This window comes from Oreochromis aureus, linkage group 22 (genome assembly GCF_013358895.1).
Source record: "Oreochromis aureus strain Israel breed Guangdong linkage group 22, ZZ_aureus, whole genome shotgun sequence".
NCBI classification, from domain to species: domain Eukaryota; kingdom Metazoa; phylum Chordata; class Actinopteri; order Cichliformes; family Cichlidae; genus Oreochromis; species Oreochromis aureus.
In genome coordinates this window covers 20,824,588-20,847,281 of record NC_052962.1, presented here as the reverse complement: position 1 = coordinate 20,847,281, position 22,694 = coordinate 20,824,588, and the positions used below count along the sequence as shown (strand labels likewise).

Here is a 22,694-nt window from a genome sequence, read left to right as displayed (position 1 = left end):
GAGGGGCTGTTGGACTTTGCTTGGGTTTGCCCAGCTGGCAGACAGAGCAGCAAGGTTCAGCATCCAGTAATGTTTTTTTTTTCTTTCTTTCTTTGTCTCATCCAATCAGATCTGAGTCTGAGAGGAATGCATCACCAAGCTGAGCTATAAGAAGTGTAAGAGTCCTGAGTGAAGTCACCATCTGGTCCACATTCTCCTGCAGCACAGGTGAGTCTGATTTATTTTCTAATAGGTTTAAATTAAAACTTTTTCTCTCCTTTCCCCAAAAAAGTCTTAACTTGTTCTTAACTTGTTTATATTTTCTGAGACTTGCTGTAAAAGTGCACCTCATAGTATGTGAAATGTCAGCATTTAACAGTGACGTGAGGCAGAGCTCAGAGGCAGCAAAGGTTTATTTAAAGACAGGCATTAAATAAGCCAACTCCTACAAACATTTACTATGCTACTTAAATCCAATAATAGAGCAGAACGCAATATAAATGCTGGAAATGTAAAGAAAATGACTTTTAAAAGTACTCTTATGTGTATGATTGATCCTTAAAGTTAGATTTTTACATAAAAATTTGGATGAGGCACTTTGTATGTGCTTTAAGTAAATTATAGCATTTCTTTTGCTAGTTAACAACCAAAGAAGCAAGAAGGTCATTAAAAAAAACAAAAAACAAAAAAAAACCTCATCCCAATTTCTACCCAGGTTGAGCTTCGAGGCTTAATTTTCTCTGTGATAAATTATTTCAAAGGTTTAGAGTATATAACCTATAATCACTGACTGCTGACGTTTGAAAAATACACAAAACATCGATTCTGTTTCCATGTCACAACAAGTCAAACCAGGATTCCTAGACAATAACTTTGTCATTGACTCACCTGATTAAACATTGTTTGGACTTCGTGGGTGACTTCAGGCAAATACTGCTTTTTAACATCTAACACCTCAAACGCACTGCTCACCAAACGTTATGTGTTGTGCAGGTCTAATCCAGTCAGCAGTCATGAAATTCTCCCTCATTGTCGCCGTTGTCGTGCTCGCCCTGGCACAAGGTATGACCAGATTTAGATAATTTGTTAAATATCTATCGGGGGGAAAAGTATAAAAACAAACAAAACACTTTATTTCTTTTCTTTTTTTCAAACAGGAAGCTTTGCACAGGAGGCATTCAATCTTGACAACCTCAGTCAGTACTTTGAGGACCTGAGGAACAGAATGCCTCAAGACCTGGGTGAGATCATCCGCAACCCAGATCTGGTCAACCAGGCTCGGTGAGTAACCAACTATCTGCAACACGTCTTCACACGCATGTAGACGTGTTCAGAATGATTAAAACTGGACTTTGTCCACTGTTAAATAGCCAGCCAACAGCTCCTCTGTGCCTCTCAGTGATAACGTAATCATGCAAGGCAGACCAGACCCACACAGTAACCCTGAGCACTGCATGTGTGATAGAGATGTTCTTATCTCTTTGTGTTTTTACTAGATGCTATAAGTGCAGGGAAGCTTATTGTAATAACAGACTAATAGACTAGTTACTGTATTTAATTTCAATTACTTGGCAGTTTTTTGCATATAAAAATTAAATAGTCATTAATATGTGATCATATAAACCAAGCAGTTTGTAATTATCATTATCAAGCACTTTTTAAATAAAATAAAATTTATTTATATAGAGCCAAGATGCTTTATACTATAAGGTAAAGACCCTACAATAATAAAGAGAAAACCCCAACAATCAGATGAACCCTCTATGAGCAAGCACTTGGCGACAGTGGGAAGGAAAAACTGCCAGTAAACATGGCTGGCCTGGTGCGTTTCTGATTTCTAAATGTAACAGTGAGACATATTCTACCCTAACAGGACTTTCTTGGAGGAGAGGAAAGCCCAGCTGGAGCCCCTGGCTACTCAGGTCCAAGAACAACTGAGGGCCGCTTCCACCAACGTGGAGGAGCAGCTCAAACCTCTGGCCACCCAGTTGCAGCCCATGTTCGAGAACCTCCAGAGGCAGGTGGAGGCTATGGTCCAGAAGATGAGAGAGCAGGCCGCTGCCATCGGCAACTAAAAGAAAACGATCAGCTTCTCTAGCAGACCTGCCACCACATCACCATCTTTTGTCATGGACTGAATTCATACAGCTACTTGTGTTGGATGGCTGACTTCACATCAGAGAGCCTAAAAATGTGTTTCAGTGCTTGTTAATGTTTGACTGTTCCTCCTGTCACAAAAGCACAAATAAAGAAAAAGACTTGAAACACAACTTCTGTAGTGGTTTCATAATGTGAACTACTGATGCCTCAGATCGAGCATGTAACAGACAGACACTTATTTTATTATTTGTTTTATTCAAGCAAGCAAAGGTAAGGGGAAATTTGACAACAACAGAGTCCAAACATTCAAAAAAGAAAAAAGAAACTGATAAAATGGCAGAAAGGAATGCTTTCAATATCCCCCCCCCCACAGAATTCTCCTTTAAAACCCCTCAAAACTGAGCATTTTTTATTTGAACTTTTTCCCCTTTTTTCTCTTTTTTTTCCTCTTTCATTCAACAAACCAGACCTGATGTTTCTGTTCATTGTGGGCCTGGCTGGAGACTTGTTTTCACTGTTATTTTTTTTAATATATTATTTATTTTCTTTTTACTTTGTTTTGTGTGTTTTTCAACTTTTTCCACTGTGAAATTCTTTTGTCCATCGGTGAAGCTGGTCTCAAGGTTCCACACTCCTTTGGAAAAAACAACAAAAAAAAAAAACAACAAGTTATGTGATTTTTTTCTATTTACAAGAAGCTCTAAATGAAATGAAAGCACTAGCCTCTCCTTGTTACAGCAGCTCTGAAAAGTCATACCTAGACACTTGGGACACCAGCTGAATTGGTCACCGTCTTCTGGGCGGCCTCCTTGGCCTGATGAGCCTGCAGTACAGCCACAGCCTCATCCACCTAAACACAGCAGGTCACCTAATGTTAGCAACAGCGAGCACTCTGCTCTCCTTTTTAAGAAGAAGACACTTAAAAGAATTAACCGCCTTACATTGTCGATATTAACTTGCGCAAGTACTGACCTTTGAGCGGAGAGACTCTGGGGACTCCAGCATGTGGAGCAGCTCAGAGTTGTCAATCTCCAGCAGCATGCCTGTGATCTTGCCTGCCAGGCTGGGGTGCATGTTCTGGATCAGTGGAAACAGACGCTCACCTATTGGAGGGACACATAAGAGATTTAAAGACAGGATGAACAAAGAAAGGCCGTGCCTGTACTCAGTACTACTGCTATAGTTAGACTAAGGCTGCATTATAGTCATGGAGAGCTGCTACTAAACCTTACCCAGCATCTGCTTCTGCTCCTGAGGAGGAGCAGCAGCCAGCATGGAGGCAGTCAGAGGCTCCTGTCCCTGGACGTGGACTGCAGGCTTTGGGAAGAAGGGGAAAAAAAAAATTTAATGCACATCCCAGTTTTTCCTCAGTTGTAGGGCAGAAAAAAAGCCATTAGTTCTAGATAATGAGCATTCCTACCTGCTGCATGGTAACTTGTGGTTGAGTGTTCATGTGCTGTTGGGGATTGCGAACTCCTGCTGCATACTTGTACTGAGGTACTCCACGCACGGGGGTGGCTGCTGCAGCAGCTGCAGTGGCTGGTCGGGGGCCCATGGTCTGAGTGGCTGAAGGGGGGGGGAGAGAAAAGAAAAAACAAAAAGGATGAGCATTAAAAATAATAACTAACAAGCAGAAGAGTCACAGGATTGAACTGTGTGTGCACAGTGTCAGTGGACTGACCGACTCGCTGGGTGGTCATCATGCGGGGCACCTGGGAGGAAGGCCGCACTGTGCTGAAGGTTTGAGGGCGAGGGCCTGAGGGACGTATTCCACCCGACATGTTCTGGAAGTCTATGGACAAATAAAATCAAACTGCCATTAATATCCCATTTATAGTTCATTAGTTAAATTCATTCAAGCACAACACACACTCCAGAAGGCGCATTTGAATATTTTAGCAGCACAAACATCTCATTCTCATTTCAGCCACTTTTTCATACTTGTTCTGCTTTCTGACCAGATAAAGTGAAAAGTATGTAAATGAAAACAGCTTTATTGGGAATTTGACTATATTAAGAAACAGTCCCGTCTCTGAACATCTCTAAATGAGCCGTTCAACTGAAGTAGACTTTGGACACAAAACGTAGGTGGTCTGCTGATTTTTGCATAATTGGTAAAAATAATAGACAATCTGTATTTTACATAATAAAATATCTTTCTAGTCTCTTAAAACAAGAATAAATATCAACACAAATATCACAAAAGGACAACCTCTGAATACTCACGCTGTGGTCGAACATTTTGGGTGGTCCAGCGTGGGCCTGGGCGGAGCTGGGCCATCTGGCCAGCAGCTGGGTAGTAAGCGGCACGGTTCTGGGCCTGGGGGATGGCTGCCATGAAGTAGCCGGACGGCGGGGCGGCCTGGTACGGGTTAATGACTGGATTTGGCACTGCGCGCACACTGGCCATGCGCTGCATGTACTGGTTGGTCAGGTGGGCTTGACGCTCCTCTTTCCTCTGGGCCAGGGCCACGTAAAGCGGCTTGGTGGCTACGATACGTCCGTTCATTTCTGTCACAGCCTTGGTGGCCTCCTCTGGGGACGAGAAGCAGACGAAGCCAAAGCCTTTACTGCGCCCGCCTTCCATCATCACCTGAGAGAGAAAAGGCATTTATAAATACTACATAATCACCAACTGCCAGTATCATAATAGAGAGCATTAAAATATCATTAGTGCCAGCTCATAAAATTCTATTATCAGTCCTACCTTGGCACTGGTTATGGTGCCGAATGGCGAGAACTCCTTCCTCAGGCGTTCGTCGTCTATTCCATCGTCAAGGTTCTTCACATACAAATTAACACCCTGCAAATAGCCAAAAGTAATCTCGTACCTTCTTATAAACACGACATATACAAACTGATCTCCAGCAGATGTTTTTGTCTGCAGCACATTTTTATCCCCATGATCCACGGTAAAGGAGAGTGGGGCCCATGAACTACAGTGTCACTGTTGCAGCCATTTTGGCCAGTGCAGCCCACCAAGGAGGGAGCACTGAATTTGACAAAGCTGCGGTCTCTGGGCAGACTTGTCAAGAAGAAACGAACCTGGTAGCGAGTCATGCGGTCTTGCTTCATCTGCTCAAATTTGCGCTTCAGCTCAGTCTGTCGCTCCACCTTCTTCTGGGCGCGGCCGACATACATAAGCTTGCCGTTCATCTCCTTCCCGTTCATCTCATCCACCGCCTGAAGAAGGCATGAAATCAGGTCAAGTTTGTCAACATTTTCTGGCAGATACGATGTTTGCTTTTTTTGTTGAAAAAAATTAAACATGGCTCACCTTTTGGGCGTCCTCGTGTCTTTCAAAGCTAACGAACCCAAACCCTCGAGACTTTCCATTTTCGTCCGTCATGACCCGGATACTCATGGCATTACCTAAGAAACAAAAAACATTCATTGCCTTCCTTCCTTTTTAAAAAAAAAAAAAAAACCTCTTTATGCCAACACTGGAGCAGTTGAAATCATTTTAAGGTTGGGACACGCTGACTTACCGTATTTACTGAAGAGCTCCCTCAGCTTCTCATCGTCCATCTCATCGCCAAAGTTTTTAATGTAGACATTTGTAAACTCTTTGGCTCGGGCACCCAACTCAGCCTCGCGCTCTTTGCGAGATTTGAAGCGGCCCACAAATCTGCATTAAAAGGATATTTTAAAACTTACAAGTGCATTCATTATGGGAGACGGTAAAAATTAGTACAGCTTAATTACTGCATAATTGTTGACTTATTTGTATATTACAGCTATACGCTTTTATCACAAACAAACTTCATCATCATTGCACTGAAACATCCAACACTGCTGGTTAACATGATTCAGCAGCTTTCAGAAATTACACACCCAAACACCTGGAAGCCAGTGAATACATTCACTTACACTTTCCGGTCATTGAGCAGCATGCCATTCATTTTCTCAATGGCTCGTTCAGCCGCCTCCTGAGTCTCAAAATGCACAAAGCCGTAGCCTTTAGAGCCATTCTCGTCACAAACCACCTTACAGGAAGAGAACACATGCAGCTTTTAAAAACACACACAGTCACAAACATGCAGCAACAAGTATACTTAACCTGAACAGTCTGTATGATCACACTCACATTAAAACATTGTTATTATATGGTCATGTCATTGTATATGAATGTACAATGACACTGCACAATCATTTTTATATTGTTATTGGTTGTGCATATTTGTGTGGAAATATTATATGTACATATATTGTTTAAAATTCAGATCAGATGCCTAACTGCATTTTATCATTTTGAGTTATGCATTTTTCCAGTGATGATAAGTTGAATCTAATCTGTCTCACTGTTACCTTTTCTAATATTTCTGGCTTTGCAGCCACTTTTATTATGAAAAGTATACCCTGAAAAATAACCTGCATATTATGATTTGTAATAAACCAAAACAAAAAGTTGAAAGTTAAATATTTTCCAGCAATAAAAAGAATTAAACCCACTCTGCAAAGTGAACTGAAAACAAGAACTAATAAAATAAAAGAACTAATTAGAAAATCTAAACACGGTCTAATGAATGTAAATCTTTTACTGGATCCAGTGTGTCGCTTTACATCCAAACTGACTGTTTGGATCAGGGATGCAAACCCTCGCCTCCTTATAACCTGCTTTTCGCTACATCTCCACATTACTATGCTGCAGCTACAGATCCAAATTGACGTGTTTTTCATTTTTCGTGACGTGAGAAGTGAGTATTCTGGTGTCAGCAGCAGAGGTGAAAAAATGTGTTAATAGGAGAATGCTTTTCACAACTCTGTAGCACATAGTCTCCAGTAGAGCTCTTGCATGCGAATACAATCACACGTCCTGCTGAGCCACCCCCACCTCTGCTTTCAGGTTATCCGTAACAAAAGGGAGAGAAAGGGGCAGAAAAGCTTTACCTTGCAGGACAGGATGTTGCCAAAAGCAGAGAAGGTGTCATAAAGAGCCTTGTTGTCAATGGACTTGTCAAGATTCTTGATGAAGATGTTTCCCACGCCGCTTTTTCTCAATGATGGATCACGCTGCGACCACATGATGCGTACAGGCTGCCCCTTTATCACGTCAAAGTTCATAGTGTCCAGTGCACGCTCAGCTGAAGAGAGAGGCAGAAGGGGGGGTTAAATGAAATGATTAGGTGTGAGTCATCCATTGTGCTTGGGTTGTGATAGCAACCAGCTGATATGCAGGTTAGTCTTGAGAGGGGGGTTTGTGAAAAGCTGTTTAGAAAACCAATGTGAGAAAACTTGATTTACAAGATTTTTTTCCCCTGAGCCATTTCAAAGAATTGAAAACAGCAGGTAATTCTGTAAAGGTGTTAAGGCACATTAGCATGTGTCAGTCCTCCTGGTATTCCTTTCAGATATCATCCCCCAGGGCAGCTTCACAGTAGGTGCTTTCATCTACTTCCTTCAGTTCAAACTGGTCCTTCTGGTCACAAGTACATCAGCATATGTACATTAGTAACCTCTTGCTCTCTCCCTACTGAGACCAGCGCAGCAAATATTACATCCTGTGCAGTAATTGGGGGTAACCTTAGTTCACCTGCACATTAATCTCAATATTAAACCCCTCTAGCGCATCTAGATGCTGTCAAGCATCCCCACTAGTTTCCCCAAACTTAAACAGACAAATAAACCTGAAGACATTGCTGTATATATGCATTTCAACTGGCAACAACTTTAAAATCAGAAAACATCTTACAAATAAAGTGGGGGGAAAATACATGTGGAGTCAAGACATTAGGTAGATATGAGATGATGGAAAAACAAGTGAACAAACTGAAACATGGTCAAATGTTTCAGTGGCCATGGCTGTTAAAGATTAGAAAAGAAACATACTAAGAGTCCCTTTCCCTCTGCTCAAACAGTGTTACGCAGAAAACGTTTATAGAGGTGCATGGAGGCAGATTTGTGGCCTCTAGACAGAAAAATTTTTTGCAAAAAAACTTGTCTGAAAGTTAGCACTCTTATTTTTCCCCGATGCTGATAAATGTTCACACCACCACTCTTAAACTGTTGTCTAATCGTTTTAAGGGTAAGAGTTGGGGTGTTGTCCGTACAGAAGGGAGATAAAAGTGCACCAAGTATTCGCTCGGCAGCCTGCAGCACTGCTACATTACTGGGGAGGGCTGGGCTGGTTAGGCTGGGCGGACTCGGTGCTGCTACGCCACTGCTGGGAGGTTCACATGAGGAGACCCTACCGACAACATGTCGGCCGCAGTCACGTGTAGTAGGAATAGGCTAGCTCTCACTTGTCACTGATTTCTTATAAAGCACATTTTCTCAACTGTTATATTTAAATAAATTACTTACCGTCCGCCGGCTGCTGGAAGTTGACATAGGCGTATCCCAAGGAACGCCGGGTGATCATGTCCCTACAGACCCGGATAGAGAGGATTGCTCCGGCTGGGCTGAATTTCTCGTACAGCATGGCCTCGGTCACATCTTGATGCAGATCTCCGACGTACAGGGAGGCCATGGGGTAACTGGGAGCACTGGGGTTCATTTTCCCTTGGCTGTGGAGGCTAGTAGAATAATCGTACGAAGCTATATGTTCTTAAAGAAAAAGTTTGCGACGATGTGCCAATTCCTCGGTTCTCCAACGGTCGCTAGCGTCACGTCGGTTCGGGGCAGAACGTGATACAACGGTTGACTATAGTCAAGTCAGTTGCAGTGTTTTCGGGTAAAATAATTCATAAGACGGAGATGCTAAAATGGCAAAACGTCGACTTCTTATTGGATTAAAACTGTCATTCAAACCTGACACGCAGAAATAAAAGCAAATATAGCGGTACTTGGCCTCGCTTCGGAATCAGTAACACGTCGACTAAAAAAATTCGAGCCCCTGCTTGTACGTTACCGTCCAGTCCTCGAATGTCTCCTCCAGCTTCACCGACTTGTTACAAAAAGAAAAGGAAACGAAAAAAAAAAAGATTTTTTGGCGTTTTTTATGTTTTAAAATTTTTTTGTATTTTTATTTTTTTATAGAATGTGTGCCGAGCGAGCTCAGGAGCACACACGCACTCACACAGCACTGTCAGCCGGGGTTGAGGGGGAGGAAGTCCTCGGGAAGTTGTCCCATATATACTAGTGGGCGCGTCACCGAAATGAACCAATCATCTTCCGAGGTTGCTTGGCGAGAGAGAAAGAAAAAAAGATAACAAAGGGGCGTTGACCACTACTCTACGCGTGATGATGAAATCATGAAAAACGTTTTGTTAAAGCCTCGAAATGCCTGATTGTACCCACCAGAAAGCTCTCTTGCTAAGCGATAATGCAGAAGAACGAGCTAAATTCGCGTTCTTTAGTATCTACTGGCGGGAAAGGCAATGCCCATATTCATATACATACATGCAACACTCCCAACTGCTAATCAGCTTTAACATTGAAACTGCGATAGGCATGGCTGAGGCACCCCTCCCTCATTTGGCAAGAGTCTGAGGTTATTTAGGACTTGTGATATGTAAGGGTTTTAAGGAAGGATGCACACCCCTTTAACTCTACATTATTAAGCTTTCATACATATTTAGTCACTTAAGTCATTAAATGATACCTTTACAGAAATAAGAGAGCCTCAGTGACTGTCACTGATCAAAGGTGAAAAGACGCCACTGTTACAAGAGGCCCACTGATCAAAAAAAATACCCACAGATATAAAGTGAATAAATGATGTCCCACATTCCACCTAAATGCATCACATGTGCCCTTTAATTCATCACTATCTGCAGAGGGCAGTGTTTTCACTTTGCACCTCAAACTGCTTTATAATTCTTCTACAGGCAGTGATATAATGAGAGTACAAGGTTTTATCCTTTATAAAGGGTGAAATATGACAGGCCATTCAAAGTTTATTCACTTCAGCCACCTAAAATCCCTTAAATCCTCCATAGGAATTAATTGGGCAAGTAGCAGCTATGGTGCAGATGATCAAATACACTCGAGTAAGTGTGAGCACTTCTATAAAAGCATTTTTACATTCATGTGTGTGAACACAATGCCACAATCTTCCCAGGAGTGGACATCCCAGCCAGGACAAGGAACAAGTATGGCTTGTTTTAAAGTTTACTTAGGAGAAACCCTCTTCTCTCTCAAAAGAACACGAGGACAGTTTGGGTCTTTGTTTAATTGAGTCTAAACAAAGATGGATGAGTTCTGGAACAATGTTCTTTGGACAGATGATTAAGATTAAGCATGGCGATGGAGGGGGTCATAAAATGGGCACATTGCACTCACTCATCCAACTATGAACACCTCTGTATACCAAAGTGATTTGTCTGATAACTAAAGCTTGACCAAAATTGGGGTCATTGTCTTGCTGCAGACGCAAGCACAGCAGTAAATCTACAACAGAATGGTTGAAAAACAAAGGAATCAAGGTGTTACAATGGCTCAGTCAAAGTCCACACCTCAACCTCATTCAAATGCTGTGGTGGGACTTTCAGAGGTGTGAATGCCTGCAAATCTCCATGAACTGAAGCAACACTGTAAATAAAAGTGGGCCAAAATTCCTCCATAACAATGTGAGTGAGTGATAAAGTTCAAATTAATGTAACCGAAATCTGTTCTACAAGCATATGATGTGCTTGATTTTTTTTTTTTTTTTTTTTTAAAAACACAGGACTGCTTGAAACCCTGTGGAAACTTTTCACGTCTGTATGGAACAGCCCTCATTTCATGCTCGGGGCATCTGTGGGTTTGTCTCAGTGCAATCAGTGAACCAACAATTCATGTCACACATGTAAAGAACAGAGAAACCGAGCACACAATCTTGAATCTTGAATGTTTTAATTCCACTTACATGAAAGCACATAACCAAATAACATACCCAAGAGCGTTACTTGCCGAATCCTGCATCCCAACTTTTTTTTTTTTTTTTTTTTTTTTAAACCAAGATACTGTACTTAGAAGAAACTGGCACTACTTTGTGATCACTAAATGGCCTTAATGTAATTTCCTATCAACTTACCTAAATTCTCATTTTTATATTTGCCATGGTTTGAAATTTTGCCTTTTCAAAATGTACTTTCAAGGAAGATAAATGTAACTGTATTCCACCTAATTCTAAGCAGAAACTGCCAGTTTTAAAAGCGATGCCTAACCCTCACACCAGACTACTGAGAACCACATACATTCCAGGAGTCAAATCAATACTCAATAAGGGAATAAAATAAACAAAAGAAAATACAAAAAACACCTGAATAGAAAAAGAGTAGAAAGCCACATAAAAGCACATGGCAAAAAGTATCCTCTGCACTGCTGAAGAGATAAAATATCAAAAGTTACAGTATCGAGCCATTTTATCAAGTTGTTCACTTTATCTTAGGCTGTCTATATAGCTTGTCACATGGTATGCAAAACTGCAGGACATTACAGTCTACTCGTTTCACTGATGAGTGAAAAGATGTCAGTAAAATGGAATGTAACCCTCTCAACAAACCAAAAGTAAATTACAGCTTTTGTAAGTGGTCATTCATATAGAAAACCTTTCCTATGCCTGAAAGCACTGTAAAAACCCATTGAGCCATGACACATGTACCATCCATTTAAAAAAAAAAAAAAATAAAAAAAAAAAAATAAAAAATAAAAAATCTCTACCTGCTACACTGGACACTGACAGGGCCGTATGGATACAAGCAATACCGTAATAGGTGAAACCTGCCAACAGTATGTGTGTACTGCTATTGTCAGATGGAAAAAAAAAGTAATGAATTCAGACTACTGTGACCATTTTTTTTCCTTTTTAACACGTGCCTCAAAGGAGTTTTGTGGACCAAAGTGTCACAAAGGTTGTAAATGTTCAGTTCAAGTAAAAACATACAAATTATTATCAAAGTTACACTTCGAGGTTGGTTGGTTTGCTTTCCTGCAACAGCAGCGGTTTGCTACAGTGAATAAGGTTCGAGAGAATGGGGCAGATTTGGATCTAAAGGAGGGATTTCATTTGGACTAAAAGAGACAAAATTATTTAAAGGAAAAGAATTCAAAAGGAAATGAACATCCACTGGGTCGCACAATGAGTTATGTTAAAAAAAAAAATATAAAAACAACCAATCTATTCCATTCTTTTCCCTGTGGAGGTGTTGATACACTTAACACATACACTTCAATGCTTCAATGTATCTGCACACACATACTGTACTTTACACACTGAGAGTGGAGTGTAAACATACATATTTGTGCATGTATGTGGACACACAACCACACACACAACTTAGGCTGGTGAGAGGTAAAAAAAAAAAAAAAGAAAAAAAGAAAAAGAAAACTGTGGGGTTTCTTTTCTCCTCTGAAGTTCAGTTCTTCTCTTCAGCTGGCTGCTCCCCCTCTTCTACCTCAATCCCGCCCTCACCGCCTGCGTCCGACATCCACAGCTGCATTACAAAAAAAAGAAAAAAGAAAAAAAAAGTGCAGGATAATAAATTTAGCACTCACGTATAAGCATAAGGGAGAACTTTCAGGCCTAAAGCTTAATGGCAAATTTTAATATAGTTTCATCAAGAGGAGACACTCACAGTCAGGTTGTCACGGAGCAGCTGCATGATCAAGGTGCTGTCTTTGTAAGATTCAGTGTTGAGTGAGTCCAGCTTGGCGATGGCATCATCAAAGGCCTGGAAGACACAGTGAAACAGTCTTGAAAGTTCCTACAGTGAGCTTGTATTGGCAGGGCCAAAAACAATAAGCTAAACAGAAAGCAACAACAACCAGCCATTTATAGATCTCTAGGATAAAAGGGTACATTGTTGTGCCTGATACTGTAAACTACTTTCAGTGATTATATGGGGTGGTCTTTTAGAAACACAACTACAAGTGTTTGCACAAAACTGTGCTCTGACAGAGCATTTATTCACAAATCCATAAAGTTTTTGAATTATTTTAGCCTTTTCCTAACTTGATAAATTACTAATGTTTTAGTGCAGACAATTCCAGCCATGATGCATACAGGCAGGTGATGGAAGCGTCACTTGTCATGTTTGGTAAATGTTCACACCAGATGTGTACCTTGCACATCTGTGTTTCCTGTGACCTGGGCAGGTGAATAGCTTGTTCACTGTGCAAACAAACCGAATGGAATGGATCCTCTACTGTATCGGAATGTAAAAACAATACGTTCTGTAAACATCAATAAAAAAAAAAAAAAAAAAAAAAAATAAAAATCTAGTGGCGAGCCATTTTTATGCGACACCAGGAATGTCCGGACTACTGCGGTGTCCATCAAATTATTTATTTTTTCTTTCAATAGTATGATCTCTCATAGTGTCATGAAAGGTATTGCAGTGAGGTGCAGCTTTACCTGTGGTTGCTATGATATTTAAAAGTAGAACAGGAGGCAGAACCTCAAGCTTTCAGGCTCCTCTTCTGTGGAACCAGCTCCCAGTTTGGATTCGGGAGATAAACGCCCTCTTTACTTTTATGATTAGGCTTAAAACTTTCCTTTTTGATAAAGTTTATAGTTAGGGCTGGATCAGGTGGCCACAAACCCTTCCATAGTCATGCTGCTGGGGTATTTCAACGATGCACTGAGAGTTGGTTGTTGGCTGCCCCTGCCCGAGTCTGGTTCTGCCAGAATTATCCATCCGTCCATTCGCTTCCGCTCATCATTTTCAGGGTTGCGGGGGACGCTGGAGCCTATCCCAGCTGTCTTAGGGCGAGAGGCAGGGTACTCCCTGGACAGGTCGCCAGTCTGTCGCAGGGCTAACACATAGACTGGAGACAACCAGTCGCATTGACATTCAGTCCCCCATTCACACCTATGGGCAATTTAGTGTTTCCAATTAACCTGTCCCCACTAACTGCATGTCTTCGGACTATATTCGCGTGGTTTCTCCCTGGGTACTCCAGCTGCCGAATTATCTTCCTCTTGAATGAGTTCTTTTTTTTTTTTTTTCCTTAAAGTGACCCTTGTTGTGATTTGGTGTGCTGTCAGCGTTAATCTCGTTAACGTCATAACCACATTAACACGGCAAATCTCCATTAGCGAGTTAGCGCAGATCATCCGTGTGTGGGGCTGCATGGTGTCAACGCATTAGCACGGTTAGCTCGTTAACGTGTTGAAGCTGTCCAGCCCCACGCACAGGGCGATCCGCGCTAACTCGCTAATGGAGATTTGCCGTGTTAATGTGGTTATGACGTTAACGAGATTTTAACGAGATTAACGCTGACAGCACTAGAACTGAGCTGAAATTGAATTCAAAATAAGAGTCCGTTGCTTTATTGGAGGGTTTTAGTCTTCTTGCTTGGGCACAAGAAATTTCTAAATGATAATCATTAGCAGCTTTATTTTACTTTATGGCAGTGACTTTGGTTTAATAGTGTGAGGCGATACTAACAGATTCCATCTTAACCTAAATCTCACTTGGGCAAACTTTATTTTGATTTCATTGGTCACCGTGAAATAAAAGTCTGAATGAATTATATCACTATTTAAAAAACTTTAAAGCTTTATCCCACACCCAACAGTTACACTGTTACCACCATCTTCAGTCTTTGAGTGTCACGTGTCTCTATTGAGGACACGGACAACAGAAGACCCAACGGCCAAGCAGTCACTCCTGTTATACCTGTTTTACTTCTCTGAAGTCTGCTGGCTGTGACATATTCATAGTTCGTGCATTACACTGCACTAACTAAGCATGGTCACGAAAAAAGCCCAAAAGAAAACAGGCAAGCACAAAGACACCCATTCGAATTAGAGCGCTTACTGTCCGATCATTTGGACACAAGTGGACCCTAACAGAGTCATGGAAGTGGAAAGGCTTAATGTTGTCTTTGGTATCGATTACATTAATCAAGGGTCTGTACTTTTATCAGCAAATCCTCAGAATGCTGTGAAAAAGAAATGCTGCCTTTATTCCCCCATTTTTCAAGGTGTCCTTTAACAAAATCCTAAAGTATAAAGTACAATAAGCAGAAAAATTTAAAAGAGCCATTATCCTTTCCGCTGACAAACTAACAGTGTAGTTTCAAGCATGACCTTCCCCCCCCACACCAAAGGGTTAGGGTCATATCAATCAGAGTCAAGTCAGAGACATGGAGATTAGCAGCAGTGTGAGGACCAGAGATAGCAGAATATCAATTTAATCTTCAGACACATGTCAATGATAGGCAAAAAAAAACCACTGAGTGACACTCAGCTACAAGTATTTATTATTTTTATGTATCCATAAGGTGATATGCATGACATTTATAATGGCCTCAAAATCAGTACCTGTACACCTCCGGTGGAAAAGTGATACTAACATGATTTTGATGAGTCTGAGGACAGTGCTTCTTAAAGAGAGGGACAACAAACAGAGGACCCTTCTTACCGTCTTGGCCAGTTTGCAAGCCTCCTCAGGCAGGTTTGCAATCTCGTAGTAGAAGACGGAGAAGTTCAGCGCAAGGCCCAGGCGGATGGGATGTGTAGCCTCCATTTCCTTTAGGCTGATGTCATAGGCATCCTGGTAGCCACCTTGTGAGTTCTTAACAATCTCTGCACAAGCAAAAAAGCAGATATGGTTTCAAATGAGAAAAAATATTTCTTGGAAACCATACACTGAATTTTTAGAAGTTAGACAACAACAAAAATACATTAAAAAAAAAAGAAAAATGAAGTAAATTCATCTGATTGATATTTCTACTCAGCTCTACTGTCAAGTACAGGTCCTCAGAACCAAAAAAATGAAGTATCCAATCATTTGAAAGTGGACTATGATGGATATTTTATGGAATATGTAACAAAAGAACACAATCTTTTACAAAACCACCCAAAATTAACAAAAGAAAATTAATCTAAAATGCCTTCTGGCAACTAGCAGCAGCCAACACCCTGCTGCTGCTGCAGTTGCCATGACAACCTCGCAGCAGCACTTGCCAGCATTTTGGCGGACAGTTGTAGGTCAAGGACGAGAAGCGCATCAGCATTCTGGCTAAAAACAACACCTGAACCAGTCCTAGGGTCTCCTACCCTAAAAAGGACTTTAAGGACACCCAGTCAGCACACATTCATCCCACCAACCGACAGCTGTGTGACACACCACCGCATGGTTTTCATAACCCCTGAGCATAAGCACTCACTATCACTGCCTTGAGTGACTGCACCACAGGATAAGAAGATGGGGCGATGTATGACGTCTGTTTTATTTACCGTTCCTCTCGGCTCCGGTAGCCACCTCAGCCAGGTAGCGGAAGTAGTCTCCCTTCATCTTCAGGTAGAAGACTTTGCCCTCTGCGCCTGATGCTTTGGGGATCAGATATTTGTCGAGCAGGTCCTGCAAAAAGCAATGTGGAAGTTTAACTCTAAAGAACACGTGCAACACACACACCCCCCAGCAGTTATAAGTGAGCCAGTGACATTTTTAACTCTTTTTCCCTAATGGCTGCCTCACTGGGCCAGGATGCTGTTATGGAGGTGCTCAGTATCATTCAGTTACTTCATCCAGAGGGGATTTCCTCACATGGTTGAATGTATTCCAAATCCACCACCATACACTGGAAGTCGCAACAGCAGTTCTCATGCTTTTGAGATCAACAGCGATCACTTATCTGCAGCAGGTGGAGAAGTGCTCCACATGCTGCTATGTAGAGCTCACCCAGGCTGCACTGCAGAACAAGAACTACTGTTTGCTGCAGTCCAACAGAGCTTTGCTATTTATTCTTTACAAAGTATACTTGGTAAATAATTTACAAACTTATAAAAAGATATTTAAGAGTGAATGTGTCCCCCTTTATATGTGCATTTCCACCACAATTAACATCCAAATATGTAGGAAACACTGGACAGGTATGTTAAGAGTACACACCTGTCCAGTGAAACTATGTGCAGGGAACATTCCTCTTCCTTTAGCGTGGCTGCCGATCATATTCTAGGCCTTAAAATTCTAGGCTACACCCATCTGATTTGTCATGTGGACTTTGGCAGGAAGGGCTGAACTTTTTAGCCCCATTTTATGCGCTGCAATTTCAATGCGTACTGGACGCTTCCTGTGTATAAGTTAATATAAAACGTCAAAGACAGTTTCATTTGAGTAAAAACTCACCTTACCTTATAGTAGAGCTAGATATGCTTTACAACATGCAAACTTTTGTCTATGGAATCAAATCAGTGTAGTGGGCCTATATGTTTAAGCTTCCTTTTAAAGGTCACAGGGTCACAGGGCTGTGTATCTGCAAATACAGGATGTATCCAAACTACCCAAATACTGAAGTTTATCTGTGTGATATTCAAACAACTGCTAGGAAAAGAGCCTTCATTTGCCTACTTGGTGCTCATAGCTCCAACTGTGTAAGATGGGCCTAAATACCACAGCTAAGATATTCAGAGGTGAACAGCGACGTAAGTAAAGCCATATTAACCTAGACAAGTGCTTGTATGCTGAGAACTATGACTAATATTTAAATCCTGTTAGCTGCAGGTTTATATTGTCCCTCTTTAGATCCCTACCACATAAACAAGCACCACAACATACCTGTAGGTGTCACTAATGTGTAAAAAGCATGGTTCTACTACTACTTTTTGTAAAGGATGTGTGTTTGCGTCCACTCATAAGGAAGCTGTTCTTTTTCTTTTTAAATCGCTGTGGATGTTGGCTTTTGCTGCTTGATTATGATTACTAAATTATATATATATATATATATATATATATATATATATATATATATATATATATATATATATATATATATATATATATATATATATATATATACTGAGACAGGCCACTATGTGAATACAGGTTGGACTAATACAAAGAGGAGCAGCTTCTGTGCATTTATATTTTCTTACAACAAGCATTTACCCTCAACACCTCTGCTCCTTACCCGAACTTCCTGGCAGATCTGTTTGAGCTCCCCCTCGATCTTCTCTCTGTACTCCTTGACCAGCGTGGCCTTCTTTTCGGTTTCAGGCGTCTTTTCGGCTTCAGTCTTCTGCTCGATGCTGGAGATCACCCTCCAGGAGGACCTTCGAGCTCCGACCACATTCTTGTAGGCAACAGAGAGCAGATTGCGCTCCTCATTGTTGAGCTCCTGGTCCAGCTCTGTGACAGCCTTCATGGCTGCAGCCATGTCCTCATAGCGCTCAGCCTGCTCAGCCAGTTTGGCCTTCTGTACCAGCTCCTCTCTGTCTGCCATGACTGTCATGTGGGGGTGGAGGAAGGAGAGAGGAAAGGGAGTCAGGAAGGACAAAACAAACAGGACAGGAGTTAAGGACGGTGCGTTAATGGAGGCCAGGCAAAGAAATTGTAGAGAGAGACAAAGTAGATTTCATCACTAAAGGTGAATAACGGAGGACTACTGTACAAGTAAATGTGCTGTTATTCCAGCATAACCTCATTTCTCAGGTATGTGTTAAACATTTTGACTGTGAAGACATCCCCATTTTTAACAAAAAATATACATGTAGGGCTGCCACGATTAGTCGACTAGTCACGATTACGTCGACTATTAAAATCGTCGACGACTAATTTAATAGTCGACGCGTCGTTTGAAGCTTTGTAAGATCCCAAAAGACGCAGGAATAAGTAGTAGTATTTAAGAGTGTAATAACGGACTGAAACAGAAGATGGCAGCACTGCATGTACAAGGATGCCAGCTGCCGTTAAACCCCGAAGAAGAAGAAACTGTGTTCCAGAATTCATAGCGCGGCCCAGCGCAGTTGTCAACAATGGCGGCAGCTAGTTAGTTTTAATATTACAATTATTATTCTTTCTGGGTCACAAAATAAACGTTTAACATATTTTCAGGTGTACATTTTACGTCCAATGGATGCATGATCTGATTAGTCGACTAATCGCAAAAATAATCGGTGACTAGTCGACTATCAAAATAATCGTTTGTGGCAGCCCTATATACATGTATATATTACAGTTGGTTAACTGTGAGAAAATAGAACATTTATAACCTTGAAGCATATTACATAATCAAAAACTGACAGGACTGTAGCTGAAATAACAGTGTGTCGGCTGTTAAGAATTCATGGGAACACTGGGTGTGTCCACACCAGCAAAGCACCTTTTTTTTCTCAAATACAAATCAATCTGCTTGTCTCGTCTGCACTCGATCGGGCACAGACTTGATTTAAAGTGGTGACTAAATCATTTGGAATCTAAGTCTTTAGAAATACAAAGGGGAAAAGTGCCTATAATCACGACTTGTACAGCAGACACAGTTTTAGGCTTCTTCTGACTCACTATCCTGAAGACAAGAATAGGCAAAATGTCATAATAGATTACAGGAAAAGTGTAGCCAGCATGTAAAAAAAAATTATAAGTGGTTATGAAATTCCAGAAAATTTACATTAGATGATTGACATTTCCCCAGAAATCAGTGGTTATTTTTTTTTATTAGTCTACGGACTACTTTATATCATTTAGTCCTTCCATCAAAATGTCCCAAACCATAAGGTGACACCATTGTCCGTTTTCCTCTACAGCCAGTTAACTAACATGCATGCCACAGTCCTGAGCTAATCTCAGACTAGTTGTATATTAACTTCTGTCAGTCAACAATCTGTTATAGTTTTAACTTAAATGATTGTAAATCGGCTCAGAGCACAAGAAAGGAAGTCTAATTTACTGTAGTAGAATACATGCTGAGCAACTCGTTTCCTTTTTTTTCTGTTTTTTTTTTTTATGTAGACCCCTTTACAGGTAAAAGATCCTGCAGTATAAAAGGACTACGTGTGCCAATAGATGTGCAGCCTGTTTACAAACCTGCCTTGAATAAAAAAAAATATTAAAAAAAAAAAATCCCAAACCTATGAATTCATCATTTCAAAATCCACAAAATGGGTGAGAAAATTTTCCTGCACGCTGCCACCTGCACCCCTTAGAGGAATGTCGGCCACCCAGTTTCACGTCACACTCATTCACACACCTGCCCACCCAGCGCGTACCATGTAAGGCAAGAATGCAAACCGAACAAAAAAAATCTGTTTCAAAAGAGCTTAATAAACGATATGGATTACACAGTCTCTGCGTTTAATTTGGGGAAAGCTTCCTAACGCTGCAGGCGGCTATAGGATAATAAGTGTGTCACTGAGTCGGTTAGAGGAATGAAAGGAGCCTCGCTTCGTTCAGTCCTCAGTGAACGCCCTTTTTCGCTTCCCGGAAAGCAAACCAGACCGCTTCTTCTAGCCACAGTTATTCTCATCTTTTAGACTGCTTCATTCACAAAAAAAGGCCGCTTAGCAGGGCCGAGAGGCGTCCTCTAAAAACAACGAGTGAAAAAAAATAGATGGGTTAACGTTGCCGTAAGTAACGCTTCCCTGTCAGGCGAGCGCCGAACAATGACTGAGCAGCGCGGAGCATCAACGATTTCCACTTACAGCCACTAGATGCGGCGATTAATGCAGAGTTTAAAAATATGCCTTACCAGAAGCACAAACTGCGACTCTTTGGATAAAAACACCACCGAGCAACAGCAGTAAATAGATGTAACTAACCTGCGAGTGTCGTTAGACGGTGTTGTTCCTGATTCCCGGCCGCACAGCTGATGATCTCTCCCGCTCATCCACGGGGTTTCCCTCCAATCAAAGACACGGCAGCAGGGTCGAGCCCGGATGGATGACGTAAGAAGAGAGTTGCTATGGTAGCCAAATCTAAGGGCAAAATTTTTTAAGACTGCGCCGAATGAGCAAAAAACAAACAAACGAATTTCACAGAAAATTAATAAAAATAAGATTATGATAATGTAAAACACTATGTAAAAAGTCTTCTAAATATAGATTTTATTTTTTTTATATTTACGTACAAACGGCATAAACGCTTGGTTTGTCGGGTACGCCCGCAAGGATGCTTGGGAGATGTAGTTTATAGTTATTATAAATCAAATGAAACATTTCAGAAGAATTTATACTTCTGAAATGTATTTACCATACTTATATCTATCAAGACACTGAAAGGAAACACGTTTGTGTTTAAAAAAAATAAATCCTTTGTGAGTGTGTGTGTTTGTGTGTGTGAAAGGTCGTTATGCAAGAAGATAGAAGCCAGGAGGAGGAACCCGGAAGTGGGGCAGGACTGATATAAAGTGGTTTTGTCTACCTTATTATATTTTCAAACGAGCATATTATTGGCCCGTGGCTTAGATATTAATGTCGTAATTTCAGTTTCACTATCATAATTTGCCGTTTAATCTGCCTTTACGGCCGTTTGTGTTAGCTGCGCACACCTGCCCACAAAGAATATGCATTTTTACTGAGACTGAAAACGTGATAAAAACGATTATGATAACGTGTGCTCTCATTATATGGCGTTACTTTTAGAAACAAACACTAAAATCGCAAAATGGAATTTAATTGTTTTTAATCCAGAAAAAGCTGCAAATAGCGGTGTCTTTGTACACCTTTATCATGAAAAACTATACCATCAGAGCTTTCTACAAGGAATGGTCTAACATGTAAAGAGAGGAACTGATAAAATGAGGAAATTATGCAAAATAATGTTGGTATCAAGCTAATATTATGTACACTGAAACTGTTTTATTAAATACATAGGTACTGTGGCTCTTCTCAGTAGAAAGGCTTCTTCATCCAAATGCCTTGACCCGTTCAGTAGCCCAGACTTCAGGCATGTTATTCTAGTTATTCTAGTTAAACAAATTTCAGGTTATGGTCTATTGTGATGAATCACTTCCACTGACCTTGTAAAACTGGTTGAAAGTAGCAACGGTCCAACCAAGTCTGTTATCAGGGTTATCAGATGAGTAATGGGATGGATGAAGACACCAATCAGACCCAGCAGAACTTTCTTAGAGACATAAATCATGCACAGAAGTTTTAGAATTGGAGGTGTGCTAATCAGTGGCCAAGCAGAACTACAGGAAGTAGATAAGCAGTGTTTGACAAATACAAATAAATATTCCCAACCTCCTGCTGGACATATTGATCACTAGCTTTTATTACACCACACATAAACTAAATGAAAGTGGTGCTCTCCAAAATACTGTTCCACAGAAACACAGAAACAACACAGCAGGTGCCACGATGCCCAGACGCTGGAGTTGAGCTGGTGCTTCAGTGTTTCTTTCTCACCAGTGCAATGAGAGCTGAAAATAGATGATCTATAGCCAGAGGGAAATTCTTAACCTAATTAAGTTGTAACAAGTTTGTATGAGTGCTCTCATTTTTTTTTCCTGTCACTCTTGCATGTTGAGATCAAAGACAGGCTGTAAAAAAAAAAAAAAAATCTCAGATATGTGTACGTGTTTATATGAATGAACATGTGTTGCGTTTTTGATTCACAAGTTTACAGATGGGAAGGCAGGATGTGGATTATGTGTGAGGAGGCTGGGGAACAGTGTGGGTTGTGAGTCATTTGGCCGAGCTGCTCAAACAACTAAAGCAACAGGCATCGTGTCACTGACCGTGGTGTGTGTGTGTGTTTGTTACTTCTGAGTAGTCAGAATTAAAGGAAGTCAAGCCACATTTCCCCCTAAATGATTTAATTATGACAAAGAAGACAGATGGTGTGGTCTTTATGGTTTGAGTGACTTCACACATGAAGTGCAATGGTGTAGTTGTAGCCATGTCTGCGTGGTTAGCTTACACACTAAATTCTTGCAGTTATTGTGTTTCAGCTGAAGTGAAGCGTTTGTCATTACTGGACATGTTAAAGACCTCTTTATGAAGACTGAGTTGCTTAATGTTTTAG

The 22,694-nt window shown here is 41.0% G+C and overlaps 3 protein-coding genes and 1 non-coding gene across 5 annotated transcripts; 1 reads left to right on the top strand and 3 right to left on the bottom strand.

Annotated features, from left to right (window-relative positions):
- The first annotated feature begins 100 nt into the window (after window positions 1–100).
- On the top strand, window positions 101–2,249 carry LOC116322551 (type-4 ice-structuring protein-like). The gene is made up of 4 exons (XM_031742651.2): window positions 101–207; window positions 973–1,041; window positions 1,137–1,260; window positions 1,853–2,249. The coding sequence occupies exons 2-4, from the start codon at window positions 993–995 to the stop codon at window positions 2,052–2,054; spliced, it is 375 nt and encodes a 124-aa protein (XP_031598511.1). The 5' UTR covers window positions 101–207; window positions 973–992; the 3' UTR covers window positions 2,055–2,249.
- A 68-nt stretch (window positions 2,250–2,317) lies between these two features.
- LOC116322543 (polyadenylate-binding protein 1) lies at window positions 2,318–8,575 on the bottom strand. The gene is made up of 14 exons (XM_031742644.2): window positions 8,383–8,575; window positions 6,970–7,163; window positions 5,950–6,065; window positions 5,568–5,707; window positions 5,357–5,451; window positions 5,125–5,262; window positions 4,787–4,882; window positions 4,306–4,672; window positions 3,761–3,871; window positions 3,500–3,645; window positions 3,312–3,396; window positions 3,052–3,182; window positions 2,837–2,929; window positions 2,318–2,713 (listed from the first exon to the last, which is right to left on the bottom strand). Exons 1-13 carry the CDS (start codon window positions 8,573–8,575, stop codon window positions 2,837–2,839), a joined length of 1,905 nt encoding a protein of 634 aa, XP_031598504.1. The 3' UTR covers window positions 2,318–2,713.
- On the bottom strand, window positions 4,955–5,091 carry LOC116322774. Its single transcript, XR_004199656.1, has one exon. It is a non-coding gene; the product is annotated as a small nucleolar RNA SNORA5 (small nucleolar RNA).
- Window positions 8,576–10,837: 2,262 nt separating the features above from the next.
- LOC116322536 (14-3-3 protein beta/alpha-A-like) lies at window positions 10,838–20,596 on the bottom strand. 2 transcript variants are annotated; one of them, XM_031742631.2, is made up of 6 exons: window positions 20,486–20,596; window positions 17,863–18,176; window positions 16,190–16,313; window positions 15,372–15,535; window positions 12,579–12,674; window positions 10,838–12,437 (listed from the first exon to the last, which is right to left on the bottom strand). In XM_031742631.2, the coding sequence occupies exons 2-6, from the start codon at window positions 18,172–18,174 to the stop codon at window positions 12,360–12,362; spliced, it is 774 nt and encodes a 257-aa protein (XP_031598491.1). In that variant the 5' UTR covers window positions 18,175–18,176; window positions 20,486–20,596; the 3' UTR covers window positions 10,838–12,359. The 2 variants fall into 2 exon arrangements, with proteins under 2 accessions (XP_031598491.1, XP_039461717.1); XM_039605783.1 differs by having other exon boundaries at window positions 20,416–20,557.
- Window positions 20,597–22,694: the final 2,098 nt, after the last annotated feature.